The sequence below is a fragment of the Hyalella azteca genome, unplaced genomic scaffold (assembly GCF_000764305.2).
Source record: "Hyalella azteca isolate HAZT.00-mixed unplaced genomic scaffold, Hazt_2.0.2 contig13552, whole genome shotgun sequence".
NCBI lineage: Eukaryota > Metazoa > Arthropoda > Malacostraca > Amphipoda > Hyalellidae > Hyalella > Hyalella azteca.
Window position 1 is genome coordinate 47,141 of NW_025943470.1, and position 23,936 is coordinate 71,076.

The 23,936-nt window shown below is 39.3% G+C and overlaps 2 protein-coding genes across 2 annotated transcripts; both read left to right on the forward strand.

Annotated features, from left to right (window-relative positions):
* Positions 1-203: 203 nt before the first annotated feature.
* LOC125178903 (galactose mutarotase-like) lies at positions 204-6,093 on the forward strand. Its single transcript, XM_047883741.1, has 4 exons — positions 204-282; positions 1,626-1,829; positions 2,915-3,078; positions 5,953-6,093. Exons 1-4 carry the CDS (start codon positions 204-206, stop codon positions 6,091-6,093), a joined length of 588 nt encoding a protein of 195 aa, XP_047739697.1.
* Positions 6,094-6,616: 523 nt separating this feature from the next.
* LOC108668868 (Kv channel-interacting protein 4) lies at positions 6,617-23,617 on the forward strand. Its single transcript, XM_018156126.2, has 8 exons — positions 6,617-7,571; positions 9,020-9,123; positions 11,814-11,883; positions 14,719-14,789; positions 15,411-15,584; positions 17,477-17,803; positions 22,663-22,735; positions 23,592-23,617. The coding sequence occupies exons 1-8, from the start codon at positions 7,517-7,519 to the stop codon at positions 23,615-23,617; spliced, it is 900 nt and encodes a 299-aa protein (XP_018011615.2). The 5' UTR covers positions 6,617-7,516.
* The last annotated feature ends 319 nt before the right edge of the window (positions 23,618-23,936 follow it).

Sequence of the window (23,936 nt, forward strand, 5' to 3'; positions counted from 1 at the left end):
ATCTCCACAATTGTATCTTGTTGTTCTTTATCTTGGTCCTTTTCCTTCTATCCAACATGAAGGCAACTGAACGTTGATCCGTGATCAATGTGAATGGGCGTCTAGCCAGAAGATGGCTCCATTTACGCACCGCTTCCACAATGGCCGTTGCTTCCTTCTTGACTGCTGGGTAGTGCAATTCACTCCCATGTAGAGTTCTTGACATGAAGGCGACTGGACGTCCGCCCTGGTTCAAGACTGCCGACACCGCAACGTCTGAAGCATCGCATTCCACCACAAACGGCAATTCCTCGTCAATTGACCTTAGAGTTGCGCTGGCTAGTTCAGCCTTCAGGTTTTCGAATGCTGACAGGGCGCTTTGGGAGAGTGGAAANTTAACGCCTCCGTACACAAATGTAACGCTCTTATGTTGCTGCTGGAAGTTCTGCCCCAATAAAATTTCACAACACAAATCATTCAAAACGCCCAGGCGCGTACCTGGGTAGCGTTGTCCATCCAGATTTATATCGAGGTAGCAATATCCTAGCGACTTAACACTAAGTGACGTTGTTGCCATAGAGATCTCTTGGGGGCAAGAGACGACTTTGAGCCCGAGAATATTTGCAGTATTTGCACGAATGAAGCTATCTGAACTACAGGAATCTACCAATGCACCAATTTTCTTGCCCTTCACCGTTACCGTAGTTGCTGCACGTGACAAACAAGTAGGATACGGCGCACCTAGCGCCAATACAATTGGTAACGTTTTGTGGGTGTCATGAGAATTGACGGTACGATCCTCACGATAAAACATGGCTGTTGTAGCAATAGAAGTCCTAGATTTACAAACTCTGGCGAAATGTCCTACTTTGTTACAGTTTTTGCATTTGACATCCTTAGCTGGGCAATTACTACGACGGTGATATTTGTTACCACAAAAGAAACATAATTTGGCAGTTTTATACGCCGCATTCGAAGACTTCAGACGAAACGCAGTTCACCAAGGTACGTAGTTTGTTAGGGGCATGATCTCCACATTCTTCAATGAAGTTATTAAACGTAGCTATCCAATGCCTCCACTCTTTGGCAGCCGTGGGCGAACTTGGGTCAATGCACAGCCGGGAGGGATTCAGAAATTTCTCCATTTGGTTTTGTTGAATAAATTGTTGTAAGCGATAGCCGAGATAGAGATAACTCAACAAGAGCTTTATTCAACAAGAACGCAACATCTGGAACAAAATAACACTACTATGAAACAGGTTAACGGTAACATAATAAGAACATATTCATATGTGAAGGTCTTACACATAACGAAACTATTTACAGAATACTTACAAGGAGAACAGTAGTTGTAAGTCTTGAACTTACAAGAGCCGAGTCGATGCTAACAATGGTCACTAGTTCTAGAGCGAAGTAACTTACTAGTAGGAACTATAGTACGGAATACTAGGTACATATGGGCGCTACAATAAACATTTCATGACAATCGGTTTTTCTTTCGCTCCACCTCTGAAAAAAGTTCGCTTAATTAATGATGACAATATTCAACAGTTTAAGGAGAAAATACGATTCTCCCCATCGGAAATTTTGTCAAATATTAATGATCCCAACTTTNCAGCGTTCAGTAGACTGTGTTGTGTGTGCAGGAGAACAGCGTTCAGTGGACTGTGTTGTGTGTGCAGGAGAACAGCGTTCAGTGGAAGGAACACCATTTGACCTGAGAACAGCCACGGAGATTGGGGAGGCCCTGGGGAGGCTGGATTGCGATGGCTACGATCACTGCTTCGTGTTGGGGAACACCGAGCGGGGATTGCTGAGGATTGCAGCTCGCTTCACCCATCCTGCCTCAGGTCTGGAGGATTAAAAGGATATAGCAGGAAACTATTTTCTGTGGATCTATTTTTCGATTGAAGTATAACACATCTGAAGTGTAAAAGCATATATAATTGGGAATTAACTAAATTAATTAAAAGTACTATAGGTTACGATGACTTGTCCGTATTTATTTATTATGAAGTGACTATATTTTCTTAATCTTGATTTATCCTTATTTATTTTTTTAAAATGATCTCATTTTTATATTAACTTGTTTATATCAGTCATGGTTGTAAGGCCAGATCACTCTGTTGTAGATCGACAAGGTGTAGCTAACGTAAAATTTTGAAAATTCAAGTTTTATTTTAAACTATTCCCAAAAAAAAACTACTACGTTTTGTGCATGGAAAAGAACCATTATTCACTGGAGTTCCCATTCTCAATTGACCTGAATGTGACAATTATAGAAATGAGTGAGTCTTTGTCTTAATATCTATATGGGTTTAGCTGAAACACTTTATTCGCTAATTGAGTTACAAACTCTACACTATTTTCGATAGTACGGGCTCATATCGGGCGCTAGTGGCGCGGTTGATATCAGGTATAAAAGCGATATACTTTGATTATACTAAATACATGATCATACTAAATACTGTAATCATGCTAATACATGATCATACTAAATACTGTGATAATGCTAAAACATGATCATACTAAATACTGTGATAATGCTAATACATGATCATACTAAATACTGTGATAATGCTAAAACATGATCATACTAAATACTGTGTTCATGCTAATACATGATCATACTTATACATGATCTTACTAATACATGATCTTACTAATACATGATCATACTAATACATGATCGTACTAAATACTGTGATCATGCTAATACATGATCATACTAAATAATGTGATCATGCTAATACATGATCATACTAAGACATGATCATGCTAATACAGGATCATACTAATACATGATCATACTAATACATGATCATACTAAATACTGTGATCATACTAATACATGATCATACTAAATCATACTAATACATGATCATACTAACACATGATCATACTAATACACGATCATACTAATACTGTGGCTCAGGACGAGTTCTGGAGGTGTGGACCACCGAGCCCGGGGTTCAGTTCTACACGGGGAACTTTTTGCCCCCCGCGGCGCAGGCTCTAGGGGGACGCGGGGGCGCCGCCTACACCAAACAAGGAGCCTTCTGTTGCGAGCCGCAGAACTTACCTGATGCCGTTAACCAGGTCACTAGTGATACTAGTTATCTAACTGTTTATATATGTCACCATCAATTAGTGTCACTATATAGTATTGTCATTGTAAATTGTGTCTGTTGCTGTTAACTTCTCTGCCTTATTGGAATAGAGTTTTAAATCCCCTCTGTTGCCTGCGAAGCTTATCTGCTTATGGGCATTCACTTGGATATCTCTAATATTTTATAAATGTTTTTCTTTTTTTCTTTTAAATTGTAACTAGAGCTCCTTTACGAATAAAAAATCAATCAGTCAATCAACCAATCAATATTAATGTCACTATATATTAATGTCACTATATATTATTGTCATTATTTAATAATAATACGATTTATTATTGCCATTTTTATTTATACGTATATATACGTAGGTAGCGATCTAACAACTTTACCCTCGTGTGAGGGTACACTTTTACCCTCGTATATAACGAAACAATTTCGAGTGTCAAATGTTATAATTAAAATATCTATACTCCAGAACTATAAATAGATTGCAGTATATGTTGCTCGCAACACCAGGTTAGTTTAATGGAATGCCGATTTTCATAAATTTAATTAAACTCTAATTGCATTAATTTATCATTAATGTAATTTCAATAAAGATTTGATCGATACTAATTTATTTCCACAGGATTATTAATAAGTATTGTTACAAAAGGGTAATATAAAAGAAAGAGGAGTTAAATTGTGTTTTCTATACATTTATAACTATAATTTGCTCTATATTTCGTTTGCACTCGTCAGCTTATTTTAATAATTATTAATATGTTTCCATGTTTAACGCCTGAGCAAGCCTACCTTTTTTTTGCTGTCCCTGAATTAATTATTTTACATCATAAATTAAAATTTTTAATCCGTTTATTATTGTCCTACTCAGAATACGAACTTTATTAATATACACCTGAAGATACCTTGACGTATACCTGTGAGCATTTGAAGGAATTTAATTTTTTATATATGGCTCCCAGCTCCCATATAATTATACATAAAAATAGCAATATCAGCGTAGATCAAACCATTAGGCTTGTGGCCGATTGTGAACATCGCGAAAAATTTTCCGGTTTTTGCAGGTCTCGAACCCGCAACTCACTGCTCCAATATCCAATGTGCCTAATCACCCGGCAATATGTGTCGAAAGAATTGCCCATTTCAATTTACACTTTCCCCGATAATTCAAATCTCCTGAAAAACACATGATGAGAACATTGTCATAAACTTATAATATATTACATGTGAAGATATACATAGGAAGAAAGCGTAAGTTTACGCCGCGAAATTGGGGCCACTAGCATTTTTTTCAAGGGCCGCGAAATTTTTTGCGCTAAAAATGCTTCAAATCGAAATAAATTTGTTTAATTGTAATTTTCAGAACGGAAATTCAACATTTTATTTATTTCAAAACTCTAAAATTACAGAAGGTTCTAGGCCCTCATTCATTTTCGCCGGCCAATTGGACAAAAGCCCAAATAGAACAAAATTGGCCGGTAAAAGTCCCATCTGGCCACTCTGGTGGCTCGGCACACGCGTTGAGGTAAGGACACTAAATTGACTTTATGGGCTATTCTCAATCCAGCCACTTGGCTAAATTTCGTTGGAAACAACAAAGGGGGAAACTAACTAGGCTAGGAAACTAGGAGGCATCTATGCTCAGTATTTTTCTTCTAATTCAATGTCTCTAATTCTAAAGTAGAGTGAAGTGGTTAATATTACCAGAGTAATCTATTTTATTTTTCTTGGTTAAACCATGCTTGTTCAACCTCGGTGTAAACGTTTTCTGCACCCGCGACCTGCAGCACGCTAGATTATTTGCGGAACATTTAAGTCGTGCACCAAATATCCGAATCTGTGATAAAAAATCTGTAACCATGAAGCTAAAGTAAATTATATATTACCCCTGTGAATTGGAATAACAATGCATTCGAAAGTGAGAGGCGTTTAAGTGCAATTTATTTGGTGGTCGACTTACTGCTTGGCAACTAACATTGAAACTTGCTTGACTCAGTCAGAGTGCAGAGTCAGACTAATAAGTAGTCAGCAACTCAGCAGCTCGCTGGCGTCCAGTGCACTTCTAGAGGTCGTGTGAGGTGGTTGTCGCGTCGCTCTACTGATGGCTCTCTTGGTAGTTTCCCTTTATTTGTGCATTTCAATTGGGCCACTCAACCATTGTTCTTGGTATCTTCAGAGAATGTGCTACATCGTATAATTTTTTGCTTGTTTTGTTTAATTTCATGCTATATGATGGACGGCAATTAAGCTTAAGTAAGATAGATAAATGACTGATGTGACGACGGATGGCCATTTATCAATAGAAGAGCCTAAAATATAAATTCATAATTATTGCAAATGCTTGGACTCGCCTCTACGGTTTCTCCTTGTTCGATTACTTCTATTTAACGCCTGATAATTGATTAGGTCTGATGATTTTCCCAGTTCTTATTTCGTGTTGACGATGGAAAACCACATTTTGGTGTCGGGAAACACTGGGCACAGAAATTCGTGTTTAATTATGTTAATTCTCATTTAAATGAGCGGAATTAGTTGAAATTTTGTTAAAACAATGTAAATAATTACTCTGTATCCCTCTCGTGAACTTGTTGTTTCCTACTTCACTCTAATTTATGCACTATAATATACCTGATTGAAACATTTAATTTATCGTAATTATAAATATGTTCATACTTAAGCTGGGGGCAATAATATAGTCTCAGAAAAATTACTGCTCGTATTGTCCAATTAGTGACACACTCTCTGCACGTAACATGGATACGCCATTATTCGAAGCTAAACAAGGTCGGGTTGACCTCCACAGGGCAAAAAAGCCTATCGACAATCGGACAAAGTGACACTCGTTTCTCTGCGTGTGCAGTTTGATGGAAACGCTGCTCTGAAGCTTCACCTTGAATGCTACCACCACAGTTATTGTGGTACCACCAGCACCACAGTTGGTGTGGTACCACCAGCACCACAGTTGCTGTGGTACCACCACACGAACTACAAATTATTTTAGCCACACAATATTTTTCTGATGAATAAATAATTGAGAACTACGGTATATTATAGCATTAGTTGTTTCCCCTTGTTTAATACCGCATTTATTGATGTCGTTGCCCGCTCCTTATAACCGACGCATGTACTCGGAAAAATGTATGGGTCATATATATTGCCATGATAGTGACACACTTTGTGTACGTACGTAGCAATGATACGCCCATTTGATATAGAACAAAATGAGTCAGGATGACGCACACACACCAGGGCGTATTGCATAGGAGTGGATTGCTAATTGGACAGTCTCACTCATTGCTCTAAATGTGTCAAGTGCATTTCTCTCATGCGTCTGTCTAAATTGTGTGCATGAGGCTTTTATGTAAAGGATTTATTTCCTTTGTATTTTATCCCTGGGCAAAGCTAACAAGTTATTATTTCTATTTTGTTATCGGTGCTAAATACAAAATATGGAGTGATATGTCATGATTTTTTTTAATATTCGTTCGCTTGCAGTAGTTGCATGGCCTATGATATGTTCATACTTTGTTTCTACAGATAAAAATGAACGAAGCATTTAGCATAACTTCAAGATGAGACTGCAGGCAACCTGGTGAATGAACTGTCAAAACGTATTCACCGGCTGAACTCAAGCGATTATCACAGAAGTGTGTAAAAAAGGTGCAATAATGATGTATTGAATTGATGTTGTTATCAATTAACTTTTGAACTCCAGCGATTGTCATAGCAACAGGTTGCTTGAACGATACATCATAGAAGAAGTGCAGGATTTGCAAGCTGCTCTAAAATATACGATTGAATATTATTATATAACTTAGTGTTCCTGAAGTACTCATGGAATTTTCTGAAAACTAATATAAAAAAGGAGGAGTTATATATAATGTCTTGAAGGGGAGTTGGATTTTGCGTCTTTAACCGTGACTGTTTTGGATTTTGTTAGAGCGCGAGAAAGAACACGTAGCAATGGCCCAGTGTTGGTCGAGTGGGAGGAGCCTTCGACAGTCGTGACCCACTTAAGCCAGGCTGTAGCTCGGGTGGGAGGAGCCTGAGACAGTCGTGACCCACTTAAGCCAGGCTGGAGCTCGAGTGGGAGGAGCCTGACGCAGTCGTGACCCACTTAAGCCAGGCTGTAGCTCGGGTGGGAGGAGCCTGAAACTTTCGTGACCCACTTAAGCCAGGCTGGAGCTCGATTGGGAGGAGTCTGACACAGCAGTGACCCACTTAAGCGAGGCTGCATCGGAGCCTTAAGAATCCTCTGCTGCAACCCATCTCAGCCTACGAGGGTAGAGCCCTTGCAAGACCTGCCACAACAGTACCATCGGGGTACTGCCATTACAGTGCCAGTAAGGCAGTGCTATAACAGTGCCATTAAGGGAGTGCCATTGTGGTGACATCGAACGTCGCCTACAGAAGGAACCGTCGCCATGGCAACGCCTCCTGAGAGCCCGTTTGGGGAGGGCGATTTCATGCTTACTTTTGGTGAGTTGCAAACTAAGTTGTTGAGTTCTAATTTAGTAGTGTGAGTTGTAGCTTGAGTAACGCGTGTTTTAACATTCAATAGGATGAGGATTCACCTGTTCGAGAGAGATGAGTTTTTATTGTAACTTATGTTTGAGGATTTTTACAATGTCCGTGGTGAGTTCTATTAAATTGAGTGAGTTCTAACTTGGTAGAGTGAATTCTGACTCAGTTACAGTGAGTTTGTCTCTCTTATATCTCGCTAACCAAGCGTGTGTTGAAGTATACTGCACGTGTTGAATGTTCGCGGGACTGCTGTTCTGTGCAGTGCACTGCTCTCCTCCGCACTGCATTGCTGCACTGCTGTTCACTTCACTGCTGTGTGGATGCTGCTACGCAACACAGCACATCAAAAGAAAAATTAAATCAGACTTTATTCTGTTTCTTTGAAGATCGGAACCAAAACAAAAATGCAGTAAATAAGATATGTACTACATTCACTAACTTCTGGCTATGACCAACACGCAATTAACTTTCAGACAAATAAAGAATAACATCCACATCAACACTTGGAACAAAAGACGCATTAACAATAACTACAGCCACACCAACCATCACAATACCACGTCATGGGTCATTGTAAGCGCGACTGCTATGCCTGCCGCTCCTACTTCAGCGCCGACCAGACAAACAAAACTTTATCCTTGCAGGGAAGTAAACTTTATTGATACGAAGGCACTGGTGGATACTGATGATGAATATTAAATATAGAAGCAAGAACAAAAATGAACACAAAATAAACTCAAAATGAACCCAGCGGATGGCTCGTAGTGAATCTATCGTGATAACTGAGTTAGGTTCTGTAAACAAATAATAACAAACTTAAGATGTAGCAATAATATATGTCACAATAATAAATCAATTTACATGTTACAATAAATTTACATGTGAAATACATCAAGGTGAACAGACTTTTTCTCGAAATGAAAATGCTAGTAAAAATCGAAAGACAAAAACATTAATGGTAAAATGAGTACAGATTTAACAGGACAAATACTATAAGAAATAACTTTTGAATGATCGTAAAAAAATGACAAGTGAAATCGCAGTAAAAAAATTATTGACGTGCGCGGCGCGGCTACAACAATAACTACCATAACAACAAGCACCAAACACAAACAACAAGCACAACAGCCTGGTTAACCCCGGACCCCAACAACCCCAAAAACCCGCACTGCGGAAATGAAGGTCCATAAAAATGCGGACGATGTGAAGCTCCGTGGACGACCTGCCGTGTTTGTTGCAGGTCACCTCACTGTGCCGTGTTTGTCAGTGCCGTGTTTGTCACAGTGCCGTGTTTGTCACAGTGCCGTGTTTGTCACAGTGCCGTGTTTGTCACAGTACCGTGTTTGTCACAGTACCGTTTTTGTCGCAGTGCCGTGTTTGTCACAGTGCCGTGTTTGTCACAGATGCCCCCAAGATGAAGGCCGCCCCCGTGAGGCTGGAGGAACTCTGCAAGCAAACGCGCTTCACCAAACACGAGATCCGCGTCATGTACAGGGGCTTCAAGCAGGTCAGTGCAGGTCATTGCAGGTCACGTGCAGTGCAGTGTTTGCAGGTCACGAGCAGATCAGTGTAGGACACGTGCAGGTCATGTTATGTAATGTACAGGTTACCTGCAGGTCACTTGCAGGTCGTACTTAGAGGAGAACGAGATCAGTGCAGGTTGGAAAAGCCTGTTTAACGTCAAACATTTCGGCCTGAAACAATCATAACAAAATTATGTGTGTTATTGTGTTAATTATTATAAAATTATATATAAATTATATATAATAAATTATATTATATATTATATATAAATTATATGTGTTAATTGTTATTAACAAAACAAGAGTGCTACAGAAATCCGTTCTGCCTGCCCCCGTCCCCCTCCCTCCCCACGAGGCAGGCTTTGCATATCAATTTATTGGTCATTTTATTACACTTATTTATTTACTGCGCGTTATCATTTCGGTATAGTATTCATTATCTCAATGGTTTTGTAAATAATACTCTCAATTGTATACGGCAACCATCTAGTCACCGAGCTCTGCTGCTGAGAACAATTCGGCGGCACACCATTGCGTGCACTCCGGGCACAATTGTGTACTATATGGGTACAGTTGTGCTCACTCTAGGCATAATTGTGTACTATATGAGTACAGTTGTGCTCAATCCGGGCACAATTGTGCACTATATGAGTACAGTTGTGCTCACTCCGGGCACAATTGTGTACTAAATGGGTACAGCTGTGCTCACTCCGGGCACAATTGTGTACTATATGGGTACAGTTGTGTTCACTCCGGCGGGCACAATTGTGTACTATATGGGAACAGTTGTGTTCACACAATAGTGCACAATATCCACAAATGTGTAGGACGCTGAAGAGTTAATTGAATGCTGGTTGTAGAGACCGTAGACTTTCGTGCCCGCCACTTTAGATGCCCCAATGTTCGGATATTGAGCATCAATCCTGACACGATAGAAATAACGAATTTTATCTTTTTAAATGAGTGCATGAGTGAAACGAATAACCAACTTAAAAACGGTTACTCATTACGTAATTTAGTCATTCAATCAAAATTTATTGATTAAATTATCAATTTAATTCATTCATGGCCTTGTTTTGGAAGAGTATAGGGGAAAGTTTTGGTCCCGAGATTTGTACGACAACTTGCTCGTGTGTTCAGATCAATACGCGGCGTGCCAGACGCACGACAACCTCAATGAGGCTGCAGCGATGCAGAACAGACCCAGAGGGCTTTTACTATTTCACTACTATTTACTACTCTATTTTATTTTAAAAAGTTGAAACATACAAAATTTTATGTATACATACGTACATGATGCTTGCATTCTTTATTTACTAAATACATTAGCACTCGCAGGCTGAAATTGTATATCTCTGTAAAGGATAGAATTGCAATGGAATTTTCGAAGATCATTGATAAAAATTGACACTTCACTCAATGTTTTAATAATTACTGCACTATTTCCCTTCCGTACAAGCCTGGCCAGAACGATTTACGCACGAGTTAACCGTATCACGCGCGATAATCGTTACTTTTTGGTTTCAATTATGCGTGAAAATTTTTAATTTTTGTTTTTATTGTACTTGTATTCATTCAATTTTTAACTGCTGATTGTGCTGGTCTCCGAAAAAGGAAAAAGTTGTCAAGATGTTATGGCGGCTTAATCTCAGGTTTTATTTATTTTAAATGCTGATTTATATATTCAGCCCTGCAACATTGAGTGCATAGTCGTATTTATTTATAATTTTACGCCAAGTTATTCGCGTTTTTTTTGTACGCTTCTTGTCACTTGTCACTGTCTTGTCAGTCGTGACAGGTGACAGCCTAGTTTATTGGATTCTTGATACGCATTTTGGAACACATGTAAAACGGAATATTGATACGCCTCTCATACTCCTTTTGATACGTTTTTGATGCGCATTTAATGTCGAATTTAGATATGTCATTTAGTACTGCGTTCTTGTATTGTATTTTGATATGACATTTTGATATGGTTTCTTTTATACACATCTTGAATCTAATTTCGAACCGAATTTTTAATACGTCATCTCGATACTCATTACGATAGGCGATAATGATTTATAGTTTTTATGACTTACATTTACTACTGCATAATGAAAATGCCACTAATTGCCGTAGCGGTTAAAAGGCTTTATTATTGATCAAAGCATTATTGATATAGAACTTTTTATTGATATTGATATCGATTGAACATCGAGGTGGATCTTCGAAAGGATCAAGAATGCTAATACTGGAACGATGTCTTTCAATGTGGTTTAGTCGTGAAAATGAATGCGACATTAAATGACCACGGGTGATTCCATTTTCTTGCGGCGCTTTTAATGTATATGAGAACCTAGTGACAAAATCTCTCTAGTTGTCCATATCANTGCAGTCCTCAAGTCTTGGCTGTGCTGTGCTCAAGTCCTGGCTGTGCAGTCCTCAAGTCCTGGCTGTGCAGTCCTCAAGTCCTGGCTGTGTAGTCCTTAAGTCCTGGCTGTGCAGTCCTTAAGTCCTGGCTGTGTAGTCCTTACGTACGTACTGGCTGTGCAGTCCTCAAGTCCTGGATGTGCAGTCCTCAAGTCCTGCTGTGCAGTCCTTAAGTCCTGACTGTGCAGTCCTTAAGTCCTGACTGTGCAGTCCTTAAGTCCTGGCTGTGCAGTCCTTAAGTCCCATGTTGCTGTGCCCACAGGAGTGCCCGGAAGGCGTCGTGCAGGAGGACGCCTTCAAGGAGGTCTACGCCAAGTTCTTCCCGCACGGCAGTGAGTCTTATCTTATCTTATCTTTTATTGTGTCTTGTCTAGGGTCTTGTGTCTTATGTCTTATCTTGTGCCTTATATTGTGTCTTGTCTTGGGTCTTGTATCTCATCTTGTGTTGTGTCTTATCTAGTGTCTTCTCTTATGTCTTATTCTTATGTCTTATCTTGTGTCTTTCTTGGATCTTATGTCTTATCTTGTGTCTTATCTTGTGTGTTATTTTGTGTCTTATATTGTGTCTTATCTTGGGTCTTATCTTGTGTCTTATTATGTGTCTTATATTGTGTCTTATCTTGTGTATTATCTTGTGTCATATCTTATGTCTTATATTGGGTCTTATCTTGTGTCATATCTTATTTCTTATCTTGGGTCTTATCTTGTATCTTATCTTGTGTCTTATCTTATGTCTTATCTTGTGTCTTATCTTGTGTCTTATTTTGTGTCTTATATTGTATCTTATCTTGTGTCTTATCTTGTGTTTTATCTTGTGTCTTATCTTGTGTATTATCTTGTGTCTTATCTTGTGTCTTATCTTGTGTCTTATCTTGTGCCTTGTCTTGTGTCTTGTCTAGTGTCTTGTGTCTTATCTTGTTTTTTATCTTGTATCCTATCTTGTGTCTTATATTATCTTGTCTTATCTTGTGTCTTATCTTGTGTCTTATCATGTGTCTTGTGTCTTGTGTCTTATCTTGTTTTTTGTCTTGTATCCTATCTTGTGTCTTATATTATCTTGTCTTATCATGTGTCTTATCTTGTGTCTTGTTTTGTGTCTTGTCTTGTGTCTTGTCTTGTATCTTATTTTGTGTCGTATCTTGTGCCTTATCTTGTATCTCATCTTGTGTCGTATCTTGTGTCTTATCTTGTGTCTTATCTTGTGTCTTATCTTGTGTCTTATCTTGTGTCTTATATTTTTTATCTTGTATCTTATCTTGTGTCTTATCTTGTGTCTTATAATTTTTCTTTCTTATACCATGTGATTATTTTCTTTATGTTATATTTATTGTTGAATTAAGACTGAAGCAGAATAATGATGTAAGGATTGATTAGACTCTGGAAAAGTATAGAATATGGAAGTTTTTTTCGTTAGATAGTAGAGTCTATCATTATCTTTTATAAACTATATGATTGATGACTGATGAAAGAATGAATGGTGTATCTGATAGTTTGTCTGATTCACATGCCTCGTTAAGCTTGATGGCAGGTAAGAAACTGCTGACTCATGCATCGATGTTCTTTTTGTCATGAGTCTTGAAATTTTAAATGAATCTGAAAATCATATGTAAATGATCCCATTACCGGTGTCGTGTAGAACATACTTAAAGTTATAAATAAATGACACAAGTGACACTACCTATCTAGAGCATTAATTATTGAGTCGATGTGTCAAGATTTGTACTAGAACCAATTGCTACAATCCTTAGAAATTGTTCTTGCTGCTCGCTGCAATTTGACACAGATTTATTAACTATCGGCTTAAGTTCGGCAACACGAAGCAACCGATGAACCTAACAGGATTTTCCACTGAGTTTCAGTCTGTACAAATTGAGATGTAGAATTTTTTTTCATGCGTAGTATTTAATGATTTTTTATCGACCTTTTTAATGTTGCAGACTTATAGCTAGCAATGTGATAGTTATAGCTAGATAGACACATGTTTTTTGCATAATTTTTCACTTTAGTTATTATTTGATATATTTGCATAGATAAGATGTCTCTAGAAAGACACACATTGGTGTATGAAAAGCCTGATTTATCCTTGTGTTATGACGATCACTGAAACACCCTATATACAGTATACACCTCCCGTGATGTATGAATTCCGTAAGGGAGAGAGTTCAAGAGAAGGAGTGCCCTATAGAGGGCGGTTTTTCTAGAGGATGAGAGCCCTCAGAGTGACAAAGTTCTAGAGAAAATTCCCTAGAGAAGAACTTTCCTATAGAGAGGCAGGGCCCCATAGGGAGAGTGTATACTGGAGAGTGAGTGCTCCTATAAGAGGAAAGTTTTCTAGAGAGACCGAACTAAATTTCACTGTAAGAAATCTCTATTGTTTGAAGCAGAGTAATTTTATAAATACATTATGATTACTTTCTCTATAACTTTATCTGATAGAGATAGTATAGAGAAGCAATGAAGGCTACTAAATTCTCGTCTGCGGTGTGAAGAAAAAAAATTAGATCAGTACTCTCTGCAGTGAGTGACAGAGAGCGCATTTTCTCGTCCGTCCGTGAAGTCACGGACGGACGGGCATGACGAGCACAATAGCGCCTTTTTTTCCATAAATGAGAAAATACGCTAAAGACATTAGTAAGTTCCGTTGTTGTGGAAAATGTTTGTGAGTGGGGCTGTTGGGAAATCATTTTGAGTTACTCCGTTGTGGAAAACATTTTCTAGTAACGGTATATTGTGAAAAACGTTCATAAAATACGTTATTAGGAAAAACGTTCTCAAGTTACGGTATTGCGAGAAACGTTTATAAGATACGTTGTTGTGAAAAACATTCTCTAGTTATGGTATTGTGAGATACGTTTATAAGATACGTTGTTTTGAAAAACGTCCTCTAGTTACGGTATTGTGAAAAACGTTTATAAGATACGTTGTTGTGAAAAACTTTCTCTAGTTACGGTTTTGTGAGAAACGTTTACAAGATACGTTATTATGAAAAACGTTCTCTAGTTACGGTATTGTGAGAAACGTTGTTGTTGTGAAAAACGTTCTCTAGTTACGGTATTGTGATAAACGTTTAAAAGATACGTTATTATGAAAAACGTTCTCTAGTTACGGTATTGTGAGAAACGTTTATAAGATACGTTGTTGTGAAAAAATAACGTTTTTGTTGACAGACTCGAGCCTGTATGCCCACCACGTCTTCAAAGCCTTCGACCTCAGCAGCAACGGGCAGATCAGCTTCAGGGTGAGTAGTCTAGAAATAAATTGTTTTTAGTGGGAGTGTTCTCGAGGGGTAAGTGTCCTAGAAATAGATTGTTCTAGAGAGGAAGTTTCCTAGAAATGGATTATTCTAGGGAGACAGTGTCCTTGAAATGGCTTGATCTAGGGATCCTTGAAGAAGACTCGTTCTAGAGTGGCCAATAAAATAGCGTTTCCTTGAAGGAGTGTTCTAGAGACTGGGCAGGATATTGGAGGAGTGCCCTATATATATAGAATGTGTGTCCTGAAGGCAGAACATTAATTGAAGGTGGGGTGATGTGAAATAAGACTTATTCCCACTACAAAATAACTCCTAATATAGTATCTTCATAAACACCGCTCATCATCACACTCCCTGCTACCCACCTCACTCACTACCCACCCTCGCCTCATCACCCTCTTCTACTGATCTAGCTCACGATCCCTCTCTCACGATCACCTTTTCCCTAGCCTACTACCCTCTACTACTCACTCACCTCCCTCCTCACCCCTCACACTCTACTACTCACCCCACTCGCCTACCACTCCCAACTACTCACCTCTCTCCTCTCCCATCACCCTCTACTACTCACCCCACTCATCTTCCCCTCTCACGCCCCTCTTCCAGGACCTGCTGGTGAGTTTATCCCAGCTCCTGAAGGGATCTAACCACGAGAAGCTCAAGTTTGCATTCAAGATGTACGACACGAACGCTGACGGCTGCATAACCAAGGGCGAGCTCACCGACATAGTCATGTCGGTGCATGAGCTCATGGGCAGAACATCAAACCCCTCCCGACATGTGAGTTGGCGGGGGACCGGGGAGGTGAGATGTCACATGTGCATGTGTTGTTACATTAGTATAAGATAGCAGAATAAGCTTGTTTAAACACGAGTGGTTAATGACCAGAGAAATCATCGAATTAAATTTTCAGGATCGAACAATATTCTTCAGCTGACGTTGGTTGATAAAAATTCAGGTTCAAGGAACCTGAATTGAAGGTGGATGTGAAGGTGGATGTGAAGGAGTGCCAATGCAAGGTTTTATGGTACTAACAAGCATGGATGTTGTGCAGGTTGGTGGATGAGGTGGGTGAGGGGGTGGATGCCCCTACGTCATCCCTGCGTCTGGACCCGACGTCCGTCAAGTGTCAGGAGCGGAATGTCACTGCGCTATTCCAAAGTACAATTTTGCTGCAGTGGTTCGAGATGTGCAGTTCTTTTTAGTGAAGCTCTAGACGCAACTGTCGCTGGACCTGCTGTTTTTTAGAAGGGTCTCTGAAAAGAGTTTCCCCTCACGCGTCTGAAAGACATGAGTGCTGGAAGAGTTGGATTCTATATATTTTATACACGGGACTTTAATCTTGATATTTTGTACATGCAGTTGGATCACACAGATTTAATGAATGAGGATGGATTAATTTACTTCCTTGAACCTGAATTTTTATCAACCAACGTCAGCTGAAGAATATTGTTCGATCCTGAAAATTTAATTCGATGATTTCTCTGGTCATTAACCACTCGTGTGTTGTTACATGTGCATGTATTACATAGGTGTATGTGATGTTGTCATGTGTTGTTACATGTGCATGTGTTACAGGTGTATGTGATGTTGCCATGTGTCTTGTGCATTTATTTGACATGTGCATATATGATGTCACTTGTGCATGTCATGTTACATTTGCATGTGCATCTATTGTGAAGGGATGCACTTGACGGGACGGTGGGGAAACTATATATATTGCACTTTCATGTGATGATTCTGTTGCATGTGGCGCGAGCATCAAAAGTGTGTGCGTGTAGATAATACAGAGTATCCTGTATGTGGTGTGTAGCTATCGCTATTCCAGAAACACTTAACACCGCATTCCAGGAACCGGGGCGCCATCACTTGCTTCGCTGTTGCATTGAACTTTAGTTTGGTGCAAAGTTTGCAATCACGCAAAAGATGGAAGTCAGTAGATGGTCTGCAATAGATGTAGTTACTAGTTAGAAGATGGTCTGCAATAGATGCAGTGGACAGTCTTAATTCATTTATGCACAAATTGTTGACTGGTGCGCTTGGTGTCGTTTGGAAGTTAGCGAATGATATGTAACATCTCTATTCATATCGATGTTCGCAAAGAATTATTTGCACGGCGAGACCTATTGTATGATATATATTGTATTAGATCATTGCATAAAGTTAATGCATCGAGTAGTTGCATTCATTAGTGTCGTAACGTGAGTTAATCACTCGGGAGGTGAGTATAGATGCGGCATGAAGGGTGAGTACGCACAGCTACACTTGGTCTACGAATCTAAGTTGTTGCAAAACATAACTATGCATTAGCCTTCGTGATGCGGAAACATATTTCGTCTGTAAAGACGAAATACTATTGGTACGCAGATAAGCGTACCGAAGTACAGTTGTTGATATTCCAGTTAGGTTTAAATGGGATGAAACAGTCGGAGGATGAGCCAGTCGTTATGTGAAATAGTCTAGGTATTCATCAGTTGTGTGGTGAACCAGTCTTGTATTAGACTAGTCGTGTAGTGAACCAGTCTTGCAGTCTTGTAATAGACTAGTCCTGCAGTGAACCAGTCTTGCAGTACACTAGTCGTGTATGTAGTGAATCAGTCGTCCCTTGTTTGGTTGACCACTCCGATCATCCCAAATTCCATGTCCTAGCTGAGCAGTTCTCGTCATTGCAGCCCCCAAGTGATCGCCCCATTGAAGCCCCGAGTCCCGTAGTGGCGGTCAAGCCTAAAAAGAAAAGTTCGTCCCAAAAATCATCCAAAGCTCATGCCGCCCTCCCCTCCCATGTACCAACGACCACCAAACTCCAGACCTTGGATGTCCACCAGCTACAGGAACGTCGTGTCGAACGCGATCCATCCTCTTCCATACTGACTACCACTCTCTCCTTGAGTCCTTCCACTCTCACTGACACTCATACTGCTTCCACTTCAACGGGACCACTCCACCTTGAACACCACATACCTCCACCTCCTCATCATAACATCCCTCACCATCCAGCGGTATGTACCTCCTTTGTGGTAGTTCCCTTTCAGCTCACAACCTCTGCTACCGTTGCTGCTCTTCTTTGTGATCCTGCATAGCACTTGCTGTATATAGTACTTACTGCGTTTTACTTAATGCAAAATACTTACCGCGATTTACTTGCTGCATAACACTTTCGACGCTTCAACAACTTGCTGCGTCTCACTGCGTAGGACTTTCTGCGTAACGCGTATTGTCCTCCCCAACTATTGTGTTGTTTATATTCCCCATTTATATGTTTATTTTATGGTTAGTTTATACACATTAATTTGTTGATCTGGTGCCGCACTTCACGATAGTTGTCCGTCTAATTGATTACCCGCTTAATTGTACCCACGCACTACTTCACTATTATTGTCTCTTTGGTGGTGTCCATAACACCCACTTCACCCTCCACTTCACAGTCGTTGGCTATCATTGGTGGCTGCCTTTCACTATCTTTCCACTGTACTACTTCACCATCGTTATCCATCCTCTGTTGTTGTTCTCTACTCTCTGCACTCTGCGTCGCTTAAACTTCGATCGTTGTTTCTGTCGTCCATCTATACCCTTTAACTTCTATAAAAAAATTGAAATATATTAATTATTACAAAATCTTGGGCTGTGTATTGAGCAGACCGAGATTGCATGGAGTGCGAATTGCATTCCTTACCCCAAGCCCATTTTGAGTGGAGTGAGTTTTGCTTGCCTCATTATCAACTTTATTGTTACTGTGCACTACTATGATTTAATTTCAGGTCAATCACCACTGCGGTCGCAACTAATTCATGTTCAAGGGAATTTCGAAGAGGTTTCTTGAATTTTAAACCACTACTTGATACTAATAAGAAATTATAACGATCTGTGATAGATTTATTTGAGTTTATCAAAATTGGGAAAGGCTTGAAGTCTTGGTTTTAAGAAGTTGTACGGTTGCCTCCTGTATTGCGTAAGCATATCTCTACCCCGGGTAGTGAGCAATACAGGAAATTGGGATTCCGCAGTTTTATAATTGGTAGCACATTATTATAATAGAATAATATAGTATAGTGGTGTCTACTTTAATTGGACCACGTAAACCTATCACCGATTATTCACCGCCTTGTTGATTTCGACAATAAGTTTCACAGCTAATAGCAGGTTTCGAACCCCAAACTTGCTGTTGAAATATTTGAAATTTAATTTTCGACTCTAATTTTAAGGTTAACCATTTATTTCGAAAATTGATTCAATTTCAATTTTAGGACTAACCATTTCAACAACAACAAGCATTATTCGTTAAGAAATAAATGCCATGTAAAACGATCACTTATCAAACTTTTAGTTCCAGCTCACGCATGCGTGGTTTGTTACACTGAGAGAAATGAGGAGACTTCGTCCAAATAGCGATGCATTCTTTGTCCGTTATGCATAATCTTTTTCTAGTTCAGCCCGACAAAAGGGTGTATCAGGGCTATGTGCAGAATGCATGTCACTATTGGGACAATATATAACCCATTATTTTTTTGAGTGTGTGTTGTTTCGATGAATCCGAAGTCCGCATTTGTCGGAAGGACGACGAAGGCTTTTAGAAGGAAGGCAAACATTATTGAAAAATAAAGTAAATATGGAAAATATGTCAATAAATCGATAACGAAGACAAACTAGATGAAAAAAATCACAGTTTATCAGGAAGTCGGAGTTGCAGCTCCTTGTTAACCAAATAGTTAAATAACTAATTAAAGAGGAATTACAAATGAAAGGATGTCATAATTTGTTTATAAATGAATGCACTTGTGACCGTACAGATTTTCGTGATTAAATAGTTACATTATATAAGTCAATATCTGTGTGTGAAGTCGGAATCCACTTAGGCATTTGGGGATTAAGGTTATAGTTTCAAATGTTTAAGGTTACGAGTTTTCATGCCCAAAATGGCCCTCTTATTAAATAAGTTTTCGTTGATAAGTTAGTTTAACCTCTCAATAGCTTAACTAACGTCCACTCAGTTAAGATTAATCAGTAATGGGAAAAGTCTATAAATCGTATACGAAGGAAGCCCCTTCGAAAATTGAAGTTTGCCGCTAGACTCCTGCATTTTACTTGTTCAATTTTGCCGGCATACCAGAAAGTTGTTAAAACAAGTGGGAAAGCCCGATATAAGAATAATAAAACAAAACCTAAATTCCAATTAAACTTTTAAAAACTTACTTGACCATCACTGGAGGGACCTGCCATCACTATATAAGCCAGAATGCCAGAATTAGGGTCCTGCATTGAATTGGGTTGGCTTCGACTTTGGAGAGATGAACAGGCCTTGCTAGAGGCCTCAACCATCCGACGAGTTCAAGTTCAAGTTCAAGTTCAAGTTCAATAAGTGTGAATGTTCAGAAGAGCCCGACAAAGTCCCGGGCGCCTCGAAATCGGCATTCAAGACTACAAGGAATGCGACTAGACGATACTGGAGCTCAATTTCTGTCAAGGATGGTGAGAGCGACGGCGCGAGAACTACTCCGTACGACTGCCGCAAGGTTACTGGAGCTGAGTGCAAGGAATGCGACTAGACGATACTGGAGCTCGATTTCTGTCAAGGATGGTGAGAGCGACGGCGCGAGAACTACTCCGTACGACTGCCGCAAGGTTACTGGAGCTGAGTGTGCGTTAGTGCGTAGACTAGCTAATTATAGTGCAATGCGGGATTTATTCTCTATGTTAAATGTGAAAGAACTCTCCCACAGAGACATCCAGTGCATCCGAATTGTCGTAGTCTATTGAAGGCCACTCATTCAGAATGTTACTATTGTAGATCCCTTCCGGGATCTGTCGTGAACGCATAAATCAACGTACAGAGATGGTTTTGGTACCGTTGAATAGGTCAGAATGTCAGCTTTAAGATGTGACTAAAAACCGGAAAAGACAAAATTGTCGATTTTGGATCCAGACGCTCCCCTTAAGCATTTTTCCGTAGCCTTCACTATGAGCTGAACCATCGTTCGTTATGGATAAATGAAGTTTTTTCAGCGGCTTTTTACTCAAATATAGCAGCATGTTTAATTAAATTGTTGATGGAATCATCTAATCATATTACGGTGGCAGCGTTAACTTCTCCCATTTGATGAAAATAATATTTGCAATACTTCACTTAAATCTTTTAAAATTACTCGATTGCCCTGTCCTCTCCGATGGCTCAACGGTAGAGGGTCGGCTTCGCGTGGGGGAGATCGGAGTTCGAATCCTGCAGACAGGGACGTTCTTTAAGTCGATTTCTAACGAGGTATGTGCATGGTACACTGATAATTTATTCCTGCTACATGTCTGAAATTATTACTTGTACTGCCATCGTAGATTTGCATATAAATGGTGATTAAATGAAGCAATATCAGTAAATGCAGAAGCATCGGATTTGAAACTGAAGGAAAAATTTTTATTGACTTCATTTTGAAGTTGGCCATCGGTGGCTCGTTGATGCGCCACCGGTGCCATTGGGTAGTTATTAGCGGAAGAAGAGCTTTACGGGCAGGGAGGCCATCGACAGGTTTTAGGCGTGGGATTGGTGGTGCACGCCACTCTAAATTCACTATATAAATCATAGTTGCTCCACCTATGGCGTCCGCCGATAGCCATCATAAAAACATTGGTGCACCACTCTTAAATTTTATTTGGGTATGAGTAATAGGAGTTATAATTTTTCATCATTATAAGTGTTAGCTGCAAAATTTAACATTTAAATTAGAAAAAAAATTTCTGTCTAGTCATGAGATTGCAATGTTTGATAGATATTATGATATCTCTGTATCTTGATGGATAATGGACATTAATCGATGGCATTGTAATATATGTCATGAGCCGTGGCATATTTGGATATTTATTTTACAATAGTCAATATTCTAATTATAAAATTTGAGAGATTAACTCAGATAAGTAGTTTTGTACATGAGACGGTATAGCTTACAATATTATTAACCACATGAAATTTGTTTAGCCACGGTAATTACGTATGATTTGAACACCAACTTCTATATGAATTTAAAAGGTTTCTGATTTAACTTGCGTCTGTTCTTCAAAATTTTCCTAAATAATGAAAGTGTAAACATCATCTTGATACTCCGACTTCGAAGAAGGTATTTGGCTGTAGGGCTTTGAATTTTTTTCTACAATGTTAACAAAACCTATGCGTATGGGGGCTAGAGATGGCAATGAAACGTGAAGTTTCCTAAATTTATCTTTTCTTTATTTAAGAATGCATAAAGCTGCAAATTTAATAATGCACAGGCGGATGAAGCCTGGCAGGGCTGTGGCCTGTGAGAACGGTATTGTTCAGGGAAGCTCCGGACGTACGCGCGATGCGCTAGACCTGCAGCCATGGAATCCCAACAGTTTCGTTTAGTGCTGCCAAATAAATATATAAATGTGCATTAAACCCATAAATTTCTACAATAGTAACAAGTCATTGTATATAAATATATTATCGTTATAAATTAGCCTTATCTGTTTAATTTCTACAGATATACTTAAAATTATTCATCAATTATCAATTCTGGACCAAGTTTAATGTAGATTAAGGTCAATTATCAATTAGTAATATGGAGGGCACAGCCGCACAGCCCATCTATCAATTAAAAATATATAGCATGCCAGCATGCAATAAATTAAATTTGTATTGAATTAATATTGGTTTCTATTAAAATTATATATCTATTATAGTATAATTATTTCAATTGAGAAGGGGCAACACCTTCATTCTAGTTTGAGGTCAGAGTATAGATATGTCAGCCTCTGAAACTGTCTGGCACTCACCCGCACGGCTCAGTGGTACCGACTACCGAATCCTACTACTACAACTACTCCATTATTGAGTATGAGCTGTACGCTTGTGCAGGATGGAGAAGGGGAAGGCTGCACGGCCCCAGAGCCTTCTGAGGTACAGCAACCTGCTGTGTTTGTTTGCTGCTGTTTGTGTGGGTTGAGTTTCTCACAATCGCAACTAACACGTTTGTTTGCTGGTGTTTGTGTGGGTTGTGTTTCTCACAATCGCAACTAACACGTTTATTTCCTTGATATCATATAAAAATTTCAAAGATTTCTGTCTATGTTGTAACAAAAAAAGGCTGGAAATAAGAACTCGTTAAAACAGTCTTAACGAAACCAGAAATGAGAACAATATCTATCCAACCAGTTCTAGTCACTGCTATTGAAATGTTCAGCAAACTGATGCTGGAATTTCCCTTTGGTGCCATTCCTCCAAAGATTGATTTATTGACTAAAAGATTAACCTCCAACCTCAACGTCCTAACCCTTTCTCAACTTTTTCGACGTTAACATCAAGACTTTTAACAAAACTTGCTCGAATCTGTAGTGGCTCAAGGTCTAATACTTAGCAGGTTGTGGCTCACAAATAGTCTTCCACTTCAAAGTAACATGTCTTAACGCATTATCTATAATAAGGCGCTACGGAGTTAGTTTTTCTCGTAAAAATTTCTATACGAGCGAAGGCGGAAATAAATATTTTCGATCTGCCCTGTGCGACAAAATTACTTGAACGTAGAAGTGTCTCGTGTTGGGTTTCTTCGACATAATATTTCACTATCATAGAATTGAGCTTGTTCAACACCGTAACTGCCTCACATCGGGACCACATATAAGGCTTGTTCTGCATCAACTTCGGCACACGTCGGAATAATTTTTGACTGTTTTTGCGCTGAAAAATTCCGCAAAAACAGGCCTATTCTTCACTGTATTTCCTAACGCTGTTTTAGGTCTTCATTCTATCCCGCATTAGTCCAACTTTTCTATCTCATCTCCCGGCAGTGCTCGTCGAGCTGTCGTTGGTGTAGGGTGTAGAACTCGTAAATTACGGTGAGGTGTCTCTACATATCGACAACACTCATCTACTGTGCTTCGTTGTTAGCGTTTTAAGTGTCTACTTAACTCACTCTGCTGCTCTAATTGATGTGTGAGTCAATGCAGATGTTTGGAATGGTCAGGTTTGTTTCTAGTTAGAGTAATACGGAAGCGAATTATTCACCTGTATTGAAGTGAAAGAGAACGGGAAGAATAAGACTAAAAACTTGCATGTGTTGACCTCCCGACGGCGCGAGATGATGAGATGAGGTGAACCAGTCAGCATGCAGTGAAGAAAATGATGTATGAAGG

What these genes read in the sequence shown, in the direction of transcription:
- LOC108668868 (XM_018156126.2), top strand. Translation starts at nt 7,517, where the DNA reads ATGGCAACGCCTCCTGAGAGCCCGTTTGGGGAGGGCGATTTCATGCTT. An exon ending in CGATTTCATGCTTACTTTTG is followed by an intron (nt 7,572 to 9,019) that starts GTGAGTTGCAAA and finishes TGTTTGTCACAG; the next exon opens with ATGCCCCCAAGATGAAGGCC. An exon ending in ACGGGCAGATCAGCTTCAGG is followed by an intron (nt 14,790 to 15,410) that starts GTGAGTAGTCTA and finishes CCCCTCTTCCAG; the next exon opens with GACCTGCTGGTGAGTTTATC.
- LOC125178903 (XM_047883741.1), top strand. Translation starts at nt 204, where the DNA reads ATGAAGGCGACTGGACGTCCGCCCTGGTTCAAGACTGCCGACACCGCA. An exon ending in ATCGCATTCCACCACAAACG is followed by an intron (nt 283 to 1,625) that starts GCAATTCCTCGT and finishes TTGTGTGTGCAG; the next exon opens with GAGAACAGCGTTCAGTGGAC. An exon ending in CTTCACCCATCCTGCCTCAG is followed by an intron (nt 1,830 to 2,914) that starts GTCTGGAGGATT and finishes ACTGTGGCTCAG; the next exon opens with GACGAGTTCTGGAGGTGTGG.